This window comes from Ylistrum balloti, unplaced genomic scaffold (genome assembly GCF_031769215.1).
Source record: "Ylistrum balloti isolate Yb309-2 unplaced genomic scaffold, AGI_CSIRO_Ybal_v1 Utg370076, whole genome shotgun sequence".
Lineage (NCBI taxonomy): Eukaryota > Metazoa > Mollusca > Bivalvia > Pectinida > Pectinidae > Ylistrum > Ylistrum balloti.
Genome location: NW_026782115.1, coordinates 1,353,240 through 1,366,338, shown reverse-complemented (window position 1 = coordinate 1,366,338; position 13,099 = coordinate 1,353,240). Strand labels below are relative to the sequence as shown.

The following is a 13,099-nucleotide window of genomic DNA, read 5'->3' as shown; positions in this document are numbered from 1 at the left end:
ATATTGTATGCACAAATATACCTTGCATATTATATATTATTGAAACTCATAATCCGCGTAAGTATGGGCAGAGGTTACGAATTTAGATAGTATAGCTTATATTGCATCTATATTTTTCATGATGATTGAATACAAGGTAACAATGTAATGAATGAACAATACACCACTTGATGATGAGTATATACATTATGAATATGACAATGACAATATAAATTGGAGTAATTCATCATATGATGAATATGAGAGGCATATATATATAATTGATGATAAGTAACTAAGTGGTTGAGGCTTATATATACAAATAAATGAATATACAATGTGTGCGATGAGTATATATTACGTGGAGTGTATAGAGGCGTATATATACAAATAAATGAGTATACAATGTGTGCGATGAATGAATATAGCGTGGTGTATAGAGGCGTATATATATACAAACGAATTAGTATACAATGTGTATGATTATTGAATATAGCGTGGTGTATCGAGGCGTGTATATATATAAATGAATTAGTATACAATGTGTATGATTATTGAATATAGCGTGGTGTATCGAGGCGTGTATATATATAAATGAATTAGTATACAATGTGTATGATTATTGAATATAGCATGGTGTATAGAGGCGTATATATACACAAATGAATGAATATACAATGTGCACGATTATTGAATATAACAATGAAGCTAACTGACGATGCAGATGTATTGAGTATTTTTGAACCTGTAAACGTTACCTTTGCATATTAAGACGAAACCGATGTATCACATGATTATATTGGCGAGATCTAGTACATATAGACGTACACACATTAGTATGGGATGATGTAAGATATGTTCTGTAAAACACGTTATTTTTGTGTTTTTTGCTAATAGTTAACATCATGAATGATGATGATACTGCCAAATAATAGTTAATATATACGGAATGTTTTTTATGGAAAAATTGAAATTAAGTCTCATCGCAAATTATTTATAAAAGAAATTATATAATGCTATGACTAATGTTTAATGTTTAATATCTTTATCTGAAATCAAAACTCAATCTATCATATTACAGCCAACAGAATGATATGAGATCGCGGCTCCAGCAGATAATGTGATATAAAACTGTGACTCATGTGTAAAATGCTGTCGTATTTATATTACAGTATAGAAAGTAAACACATGACAACGCATTTTCCCCCTAAAAATTATAAAGGTATGACTCAAGTGAAATGATCTTGCTCTTTGTATTTGAATTTAAGTATTCAAATTATGTCTTAAAATGCCACAGAATGAAAACCAAATGTACCATAGCTTTATCCCTATTCACGAATGACCTACAGTGAAGTGTCTAGCTCTGAGCATGCCCCTTCTTGATTTCTTTTCAGTCATGCCATCCTGCTAATCTTGGACACGTTAGAAATTAAGAAAAACAGTAATCTCGTTTAATCCAGAAATATTGCTGATGCAGCTACACTGCAGTCGTCCCCGTTTTCTCGTTAAGTGCACGAGGGGACGGACGGTGGTTGTCCTTTGTCTGAGTTATAACATGTTGCAGGTGTCTCACATCCTCGCCTTCATTTACAGCGATCTGTTTACCAACTGTCTTATTACTGAAAAGTATGTTCCGATTGTATAAAGACATCTGTTCATCTAATAATGCAGGTGATTCTCTGAGCTTAGAGTCATATCCTATTTGAATGTCTGGACTTGGTTCGTTTCGTTTCCGTTTCCGTTTGCTTGGTGGTGTGTAATCTTGCGTTTCTTCCTGCGCATTTTCTTTATTTTGATTATTATCAGATATGTCACTTTCCACGGTTAAAACAGTTTGGGGGACAGTTTCATTATCCTGGTTGTTGTTGGCCTCTCTGTCTGTCGTGACCGGATGAACTGACACAGAATGGCCATGTTGTGACATATGTTGTATGGATCCATCTGGGTCTTCACATCCATCTGGAGGTTGTCGTGTACACATCCCAACAAACATTGACAAAACACATTGTTTTTCACTTTGCCTACAACATAAGATGGGAATTTATTTTAAGGAAACCACTAGCTCTAAAGATCTGTTGTCTATCTTCTTGTACTATAAAGTCTCCGTTGTGAGATGTTATTAAAGGAGACAAATTAGTTGAAATTCATTGTAGCCATCAAAATAAAACGCACACAATGATACAGGGGGAAACAAACGTCCATTGATTTTTAGAGTCATTAAAACAGAAAATTTGTCTCGTTTTACAATGATCACATCTTTAATGACAGTACGGAAAGAGTTTTAGCAGCCAAATACGAGACCAATGTTTAAAATGTTCATTTCCCGAATATTTTCGTGCAATACTGATTTTTCTTTATGAACATCTATAGTCTCGTCATCGGAGGCCAGAAGGGTAACAGAAAATATTATTTTGTAATCATATGATGGGACAAAATACCACACACTTACCATTGGTACTTCCTCAGCATGAAGATAACACTTAGGATGGCTGCCAGAAGTAGCGCGACCAGAGCAGCTGATCCAAGGATGATGGTGAGATCTGTAGGACACATAAGAGTCAATGAAAGATAATTGAAAAAAAGTGACAAAATCATCACTGCCTACCTTTTATCTTAGCATTATCACACAGAAAATTTAGACACAATAACACACTTTGTTTTCTTTTGATTTATGAAATATCTGTTTTCTGTATCCTTAATATTTGAAAAGAAAAGGGACAGAGAACGTTAAAACACAACACAAATCAACTAAAGACATGGGACAATAGGAATTTTTTTGAGGTTATATACGAGGAAAAATTACCATATGAGTTCACAAATGCAAATGACTCTCATATTGTTTTGAGAAAAAATGTGAGAAGACATTGCTACATTATAAATAAAGAAATAACCTTCTCTGTCTTCATTTTCTGGGAGCGTCGATTCTTTCTTCGGACGTAAAGGATCGGTGATCGCTGTAACTGGTGGGAACATATCAATCTGTGTGGATGTAGTATTGGGTAACGTCGAAGTGTGTAAGGGATTTGTACTAAGGTCGTCGGGGTCGACGTAAACTGCACAATCCGATTTATAGGCTGCAAAGATAATATAACGTTAAAATTGTTCATAACATCGTAGAAAACATGTAATTAGTTTATTTATTACCAAGATCAAATTATCAAGTATACTCCGAAATAAAATCGAGGTCAATGTGATATGAATTATCAACTATCACCATTCGTTAAACACTAAATATTACTTCCATTAAACGTCATGATGCTTTTGGCTAAATTCACATAATTCCGTGAAACCAAGTGTCTTCTGCTTCATCGACAACACTCATATTGTAGATTTAGGACAAGTAATGCGACGTTCTCAAAATGAGAACCAGCAAGAAAATAGCCCAACATGGATACTAATACGCTTCAATTACAGATGAATTTGGACACGATACTGATTATGAAATAAAATACAACAAAGAATTAACAATGCATATAAGAAATGTTGTCTTCTGTTTCTAAATAGAGTTAGAACAATTAACATTGAATGGTATGGTTTCGATTTTTAATGCATAATATGGTATAATATAGGATTATTAATTTAAAACTTTAACCACAAACATGAATAATATGATCAAAGTTTACCCAATAGGTTTTATTCAACTATTTCTGCTGTGACATGTCACTGAGTCAGTATTTAAATTTGATCCTTAGCTAAACGAAAAAATGTCTTCGGTTTTAATATCCTAAACACTTTGGATTGCAAGATAATGTGATGTGAGTGAGATGGAATACAACCGTATTTTTCAAAATAAGTACGTGTCTCTTGAGTAAGGAACAATAATATAGTTACGAGTTCACGCACCTGGAATACAGTCGTATATGAGCCTAAAGAACGAGACGTAATGACCGCACTTGGCCGAGAATACCCTCCATATGGTGACGTCACACTGCCGTCGTCCACAGCACTCGTCGTCCAAATTGATGTTCTCTATACAATCGCCCACTGTGTACATACAGTACTTCAGCTGGTTTAAACCGTATATAGCTTCATTAATCCGGATCACCTTGTCGTCCGAGCACCGCACGTGTAATGTTTTCTTGCTGTCATTAACATTTTCGTCCGTGCACTCGAAAATGCGTCCGTCTGAAGAAAAAAATAAGATATTTAAATAAGTATTTTCGATACACTTTCGATAGAAATAATAAGAGAAAATACTTTCGACTATTAATTGTCGCGATGGAAAAATCATAAGAATATGTTATTGATAACTGTAATTCATTACTCAATAGTAACAATGTAAATTTTGATTATGAGAAAAACATTAATATATGAAACATGTTTCAGTTGATTATACATTATCATAAAAAGGCAATTTGTATCTACATCGTTTATCTATAATTGTTTGAAGGAATCCTGCCAATTATAAAACTGCATTATGATGATAACAACAACAAGTACTCGTATCTTAAAATAACTAGGTGAACTTTAAAAATCTGAAAATCTTCAATGTACAGTCATTGATTAGCAAAATACTAATTAGATTATAAAACTGTAAAGGTAAAAATGCTCTTTATATTCCAGAAAACCAAGCACTCTTTTTACTTACTACAATATTATTATGATTTTTTATATAAAAGCGTCAGTTATTTCATTTTCATAATTTCAAGGCAAAACGTCTGATTTACTCATCTTGAAAACCGTAAATATCATAGATAAAAAAAGGGGTTGTACGCCATGTAGATTCTAAAAATGTTGTTGGTTTGATGATGTTTCAATGTTTACATTCATCACGTACATTGCTAGCAGATTTGAAATGTATATTTGCATGTTGTTTTTGCTTTATTTTCAGACAGAGGGGTCAAAGGTGATGTTTTATTCCAACACCGTCGAACAATCTTAGTTGAAGATAATCATTTAATTTGCCTATAACGGCTCGGTCTTCGGTATACATATTCAAACTAGACTAAACTATCACTAGACACTCAAATCAATAGTTATGCATCCTTCTAAAACTTAATTTTAAATATTCATATCTAAAATGTTTTCATCTGTTATTTATTATCATATAATCACTCGCCTCGGATACGCTAGCTAGCGTGTCGAGGGACACCGTCATCTGCTTTGTCAGGTGTTCTCACCTGTCGTCTGCCGTTACTAATCACCTGTGTAAACAGGAATGGAGCTAGTAGCTACCAGGTATCACCTTGGTGTTATGTCTGGGCATTAGAAAGAAATAACTTTAGAAACATATAACTGATGTTATTTCCATTTCATTTATCTTAAGTGTTGTAAAAAATATACAAATAGGACCATGCTGTGTCACCCGTTTAATTGGCATTGTTTTCCTTTCCCTTCAAAACAAGGAGAAGAAGAAGGGAAAAACAAGAATACATTACTCCAAAGATATCTGACGGGTTATTTTCCAATCAACACATAAAAACATTCCCATGTTCATGAAGTGTTATCTCCTCAGGGCTCTCGTATCCGGCAATATAAAAAAGTAATAAAACACTTGAAATGTCACTGAAAAGTCACGACATCAGCACCTTTGTGTTTAGTATGTCAAGTACCTGGAGGGTAAAAAACTGTGTCAGATATTGAAAATCAAACAAGAATCTGTGTTCAGTATCCCATTGTTCAACAAATATAATGGCAGTTAAATATATCGAGGAGAACTATCTTGTTCTTTGGTGAGGTCAGAAGTTCGGATTGGTGGTGAAAATATGCAGCACCTGCCGGCTTTATTTGTGAAAACCTCACTAACTGGAAAATTTGTGCTGAGCGTTTTTTCATTTTACGTTGTACGTCCGACAGATAACAAGGGTCATTACTTTATCGAAACAATTAATGAATGCATTCCTATATGAGGTCAAAATTCCTTCCCTTTCTACAAAACATCAATAAAGTGTTTACCGATGTCAAGACTGGTCAAAAGAACAGGTCAGTGATAAATGATCAGAGTAGAAAGTGAGAATGAATGGCGACAATCTCAACAGTTGATGGCAAGTGACACTCAAAGTTTCCTTTATAAAACTCTGTCAAGTATTTTAGGTAATACAAAATACGCCATCGTTAAAATGGTAATATTTAGAAGGAAAACTTTATACATGTCATGAGACAATTTCTCTGTTGGTCGTGTATTTTTTACAGTTAGAAATTTATTTCTGACTACACTGTGTTAAGGTTTTTAACATCCAACTAACCAGCAATGTGAAGATTATGAACAAGTAAGAAATCCCAAAATAAACAACAACATCAACAACAGCAATAACAATCATCATCATCATCATCATCATCATCATCATCATCATCATCATCATCATCATCATCAAAACAACATCATCATCATCATCATCATCATCATCATCATCATCATCAAAAACATATCATCCATAAACATCAAAACATCATCATCATCATCATCATCATCATCATAATCATCATCAACAGCAATAACAATTATCATCATCATCATCATCATCATCATCATCATCATCAACAACAACAACCATCATCATCATCATCATCATCATCATCATCATCATCATCATCAAAAACAACAATCATCATCATCATCATCATCATCATCATAATCATCATCAACAGCAATAACAATTATCATCATCATCATCATCATCATCATCATCATCATCATCATCATCATCATCATCATCAACAGCAATAACAATTATCATCATCATCATCATCATCATCATCATCATCATCATCATCATCATCATCATCATTATCATCATCATCATCATCATCATCATCATTATCATCATCATCATCATCATCATCATCATCATCATCATCATCATCATCATCATCATCATCATGTCAATAAACAACCAACAAATAGACCTTTTACGGCGACTTCCCATTCAAACATTTTACCCGAGATATACATTGTATTAGGAATATATTTTAGCCTAAAGCTTTCAGTTATGCGAATTATTGTACAAATGAAAAATACCATATAATACAAATTTTAGGCAAGATACAGTAGAGCCAAACAATGGATTAAACTAAATATTAATATATCGATATCATCAATAGTGGGATACAAATACATATCGTATACAAATATAATGTTTATACCAAAGTGATTGTTACTATGCATCATCAGTTAATTTCATACTTTATCGTACCTTAAGTCGTTTCTTAGGTAGGGACATTTTCTCTTTAATCAATTAAACACAATGCTGTGAACAAGTTTATGAGACGGAGCCTTTTTCTTGGTATTGTTTTCGTTTTCTTTGCCTTAATCATCACACACGTATATGTGTAGGTATGTGGAAAGTGAAATATGGCAATACAATTATAAGTATGATAGCAAAAGATAATGATTTTGAATAACCACTTAGCATAAGTTGTTGAATTATCAATCATCTACTGATTTAAAAGTGTTGGATTATCACAACTATAATCATTTACATACACTTCTCCAAAGTTATTCATGGTTTCTTCAAGTGTGTGTCTATTAGACAATTTTTGAGATTGTAGGTGGTAGACACTGCTGGTGAATCTTTAATCCTCGACGTTTGGCGTAACGTGCATTCCATGTTTAAATTCAGTCGTATGGTTCAACATATATACATGTACTTATGGGGCTAGTGTAACTCCACATCTAGATTTTGAGACTTTCAATTTTCCTCAGTCGCCAACTAGATTTAATCCCCTAGCCGAGAAGGACAGAGCAGCAGTATGAAGAAATTTAATCCAGTGTTTGGCTTTATGTATCTTAAATTAGTTTTTACGTTTTCTGTTCCCTCGTGTGTCTGTTGTACTTTCTTAGTCATGAATGGCAATTCATCACAATGTTTTAGATACAAATCATCGAGTCTAAATGCAAAAGAACGGTATCAGATCACTGCCTTATGCAAAACAAGTTTCCAAATAATAACATCAGAACAAGATATTTTAAAAGAAATAAATATGTTTACTGATAACTAGGTATAAATTCTATAAACAAGGTCTGCATAATTTCTAAGCTTTAGTGTGTACGCCTACCTAGACTTGCTACCAAACAAAATAATCGTTCGACAACTTAAAAATAGCAATACTTTTGAATTATCACAACAATACCAGCAGGGTCCGACGTCAAGGACATGTAAGTTTTCACGATACTTTAACTTTGATCTTGCAAGTATTTCAATTTTTGGACATATCAATAACGTTCATGTAAATATTTAATTAGTTGCATTCCTCGGTAACATGTCTAAAACTAATTATTCACTCTGAATTGTTATGGAATCCTTTCTTAAATCAGCACGAAAATTGTGTGATAAAAATACGGCCAATTACACAAAATTGTTCCATAATATTGAAATATTGTGCAAAATGGTTACCTTTGAAATTAACCGCTTATTATTCTGAAATTGCTCGAAAATCGTTAAAAATATGTTGATAAAAGAGTGTATTTTAACATTATTTCAATGTAACTTACTGCTAAACGTTTAGAATTGTTGTTCAAATGTTACAGTTAACCAGTGCATAGCTAAAAAATCAAATTGTTGCCATTGAATAAAATGAGAGTTAAAGGCAATATCAACTCTCAAAATACATCAATCTGACCTGTCTTAACAAACTTATAGCTGTGAAATGATAAAGAATGTTCTTAATTTTGTTTACTTTATGTATGAAAATTTCCCTACCAACTGGTTATATCTTCTCAGCCTTCGAACCACCGAGTTCTAATGAATGATTCATGTAACATTATTGTACCAGACCTTTCAGTGTGAATAGTAAGGCAGATTATGTCAGTTTGCCTTATAGAAGCAAATTATAATGAGAACTTTTGTCAGCGAAGACATCATAAAAACAAAGACTTCTCTTATACCACAATATGAACATTACTGCAACGTAATGATAAAATTTCTTTACACTATATACACAGTTTGTCTGGACATATAACGTATGAAGATTACCTAGTAATCGGCAACATTTATAATACAGTACAGTGGGTTTCCTACATCAATACACATTTTACTTAAACAACAACAACACGAACCTGATCGAACAAAGTAACGTTGATGCATAAAGGTAAATTTCAAATAAGAATAAATGCATGTAGGAAATGATTATTCGTAATGGGAAAACATTGAGAGTGCTAGTCAATGGAGAATCAGATCCTGAATTGTAAGCCTAGATAAAGCGTAACCGTACATAGTATATTGTATATATGAAAAGCAGTATGTGTCCCATGTACACTTAGCACTGCTTTCTTATCCACTTCTTCAATATAAACTTAAATTCAGTCAACTTATGAGTTATGGGTCTTTATTACGGTTAATATCCAATAAAAATACATATGCTATTCACAAGTGTTTTCAATTTTATTTGTAATGCTTATATTTTCATCTTTCATGTCAAAAATAATTCATTATTCTGTATCTAGCACTGTTGATGTGTTTTTTAAAATGAAAATGAGATCCTGATAAGGAATAATATGAATTAAATTATATATTTAAATCGACACAATTTGTCAATTACAAATATCTATGATCACGCGAATATTGAACGTATCATTTCATCCCTAATTAATTTCTATTGAATATCGCATACCAAGAATTTAAAATCAATTCATTATGCAAGATTTTGCGATGACAGGTCTACAAAATACATTATCATATTTCATATCTGCTATATAGAGGATAAAAATCTGATACCATATTTATCTGTTTGAACGGAAAACTTACCTTGACAGTGACTGAGGGTTATAAAGAGTGATACTGCTAGTAGTCGACTGATAATGTAGAACATCATCCCAAATCCATAATTCCTGATTGACTACGATTTAGATCACTGAGCAATAAATATTCCGGACACTACTGACACCACCGCTGGACAATGGTCAAGACGGATACATTGTGGTCAAGTCACCGCGGACGTCTGTTAGATCAACCGAAACGTGGGTGAAGGGAGCAAAACTAAGTCGGGAAATATTTGGCTGGGTTACGGGAGTCTTTGTGTGGTTTAAACGTTCGGGTGAGGAAATTTTGTAACAGACCAGCTGTCTAACTTTATAATAGCCTGCGCCGGCGTAGGCCCGCCTTTGTGAGAACATCTGCCGGGCCAGGGAGCAATCACAGCACTAGCACTGTCGTCTGCTGTCGAATGACACCTTGTCTTGATTAAAGGCACACTCACCACGCGTGTTCAATGTATATGTATTTAGTTTCATAATGTGTGTAAATATCTTTCAATGCGTAATGCTATTGAAAGATTTACAAAAGACACAAAGAGTGAATATTAGATTTTATTTAAAAAAATATATTTTGGGGGGTATTATGAATTATTTATATATACTTTTAAAAAATCTTACAACAAAAATAGTTAATCGAAATTGATCAAATATTGATAATACACAGAATGTATTTGTAATACCCTGTATGATCATTATGAACGCGAACTGAGCGTTGTTGAAATCAATGCTTTCAATTCTAGTTGAATTAATGTTTTTATGTTCAATAAAATTCAAATGTAGATTTTGATTCATAAACTTAACAGATTATCCTCTTCATAAATCAATAATATTCTTTCAAGTGCATTCAAAATCGCTTTAAATGAAAATATCGACTTATTCTGACAAATCATACTTCCTCACCAGCCAGCTACACTCAAGGAACGAGTCGCTTTAACGGGGCTTTCAATGATGCCTACTCGTAACATATAGTACCTGTAGCTGTCGTAGCAAAACCTAAATTTATAAACAACACCTGTTCTACATTAAGTCATGTTTATGACATCTATTATATCTACATCATTTATATTTATAGTTTTTAGATTTTGCATTATGCTTTCACTGGATATTGACGAAATGTGCACTCGTTTTGTATAGAATTAAATTCAAATGTCGACAAATCAGTATATTATACTAGTCTTCATCTAACCACATTTGAAAATACATAGGCTTGGACTTCGTCATTGAATTCCGTCATATAAAACAAACATTTAATTGACTTAAAATCGTTAAGCGTCGCAGTCACCCGACACGTGTGAGTTCGCTAGTCACGCGTTTGTTTGACACATGAAGTGTGGTTAAATATTTTTATCATCACTGGACCGTGGCTTCCCCGTTCTTAGACACGTGTACCTGGCGAAGTGCGACCAGTCAGTCTTAATGGAAACAGACCATTTATCTTACCTCGTTACAGATACAAGAAATAGTAAAAGATTAGATAACAAAGAACCAGTTACCAGGTTAAATATTTGGCATAAACAGGATATATGCATATACTAAAAATGAGAAATGGACATCATCAATTTTCGCCCACCACATAAATTTAATTTTTCAAGAAATATCCATCATCAGCATATTTAAATATATTATATATATATATATATAGAAAATAAAAACAAAACAAATTTCATTATATTATCATCACTTTGCACGTTTTGTTAAAGTAATTTTAAAAGTGCTAGTACCAATACCCATTTTTGTATATGTATATGTGATATATGTAATCTAATGCCCGGATGTACCGGTAATTACAAGGAGGGTATACAGTAAACGTAAATATTTAAGCGATATATTGTCGTTTCGTTTTAAGCATTACATTACAGTAATGAGTTAACCCTTAACACAAGATTTAAAATTAGCTGATGACATCATTTAATAACGGATTCCATTAAAACAGTTAACATACAAAAAAAATCATATTTCGTTTGTTGAATTATGTTGTCATGTAAATTAAAAAAAATAAACGAAAAAAAGCACACACAAAAAACAAAAACAACAACAATAAAAAATCTAAACATTATGATAATCCAAACTGAAATCCAGTCAAACTAGGACAAAATATGAACAAAAGAAAGATTGACACGGAAGTTCCCGAAATAGTATAGGGAGAATAACGCCATGTGTTCAGAAAGAGTAAGCGTCTTCTGCATCAACGACGTCACCTGCTATGTAAATCTTGGCCAATCCAAGTAAGTGATGTCACGTTTTCAAATGAGAATAAGATGTACCACAAAGGCAAATCAGAGGCGAAGTACAATAAGGCATACAAACAGATTGATGACGAGAGGGGCAGCATAAAAATGGCTGATCACGAACACCATGTTGACCTGTTTTATAATACAATTGCTATACAATTAATACAAACGCACCCTCAGACTTTTTGATGTGTTAATTTTGAAGACAGAGATGAAAATTTCTCTTAATTACTAAGTTTTTCACTCGGTTACTTTATTAGTCTGAAAACACCAGGTTTCGTAAGTAGTACGGATTTCTAAATTTTTGTCTTACATCAAAACAACTAAATGAAGCTCATTTTCTATCTTTCTTTCATTAAAGAGTACAATTTGTTACCTCGATATATGTTTCTATATCTACCACATTAAATGTTTAATCTATGAGAAGGTGGCCTGGAGCGAGCAATTTGTTTTCAGACATTGTCGAACGCAAGGTTTACACAAATAATATATGTAGTAATTATCATTAATCACATTCCAAACTCATATTCAATGAAACTATGACAAAATATGAACAAAAGAAAGATTTACATGGAAAATCCTGAAAAAGAATGAAGATATTAAGGCTAGATATTCAGGAAGAGTAAATGGCCGACAATATGAGGATATCAGAATAGAATTGTTATATAAGCAATATTTCCTAACATTTCGTGTAAATGTTTATCATTAAATATATGTTTAATAACATAATCTATCATAACAGTCTGAGTAGTAGTGGAGACCTGTTTTTTGAGTAGATCTTCCAAGAAGTTTCAACAAAATATCCCCATACCTGTGGGACCAAAGCAATGTAAGACAAGAATTTAACAACTAAGACTCGCAACTTTTATTTTTAAATGTAAAAGGATTTAGGAAAACTATTTACAATTGCTTTGTTAGTGAGTGAATATTCAATGCCATATTTTTGCGTATTATACATATGTAACATAGCTTATTGTGACGTAAGATACCGAAATGACGTCACAATTCCATGGTGAAGTAACAACGGAGACCATCGTTATAGGCTACTTTAACTTCAAGTTTGACGTATAATTATCCGCCCGTTTTCTACAATATTTGCTTTAAAATCGATCATGTGACATAAAGGATGTTAAATTCGTTTCCATTTGATTTGTGATTTGTGAAACTCGTCACGAAGTTTCGCTTAAATGAAAATTTC

General features: G+C 32.8%; 1 protein-coding gene across 1 annotated transcript; it reads right to left on the bottom strand.

Annotated features, from left to right (window-relative positions):
* Positions 1-1,456: 1,456 nt before the first annotated feature.
* On the bottom strand, positions 1,457-9,729 carry LOC132549703 (uncharacterized). Its single transcript, XM_060213655.1, has 5 exons — positions 9,663-9,729; positions 3,823-4,104; positions 2,871-3,053; positions 2,429-2,519; positions 1,457-2,000 (listed from the first exon to the last, which is right to left on the bottom strand). Exons 1-5 carry the CDS (start codon positions 9,727-9,729, stop codon positions 1,457-1,459), a joined length of 1,167 nt encoding a protein of 388 aa, XP_060069638.1.
* Between the last annotated feature and the right edge of the window lie 3,370 nt (positions 9,730-13,099).

Excerpts from the sequence above, each read along its gene's own strand:
- LOC132549703 (XM_060213655.1), bottom strand. The coding sequence starts at position 9,729 with ATGATGTTCTACATTATCAGTCGACTACTAGCAGTATCACTCTTTATA. Across the intron at positions 3,054-3,822 it reads CATATACGACTGTATTCCAG|CCTATAAATCGGATTGTGCA; the intron begins GTGCGTGAACTC and ends TTATCTTTGCAG. Across the intron at positions 2,001-2,428 it reads ATGCTGAGGAAGTACCAATG|GCAAAGTGAAAAACAATGTG; the intron begins GTAAGTGTGTGG and ends CTTATGTTGTAG.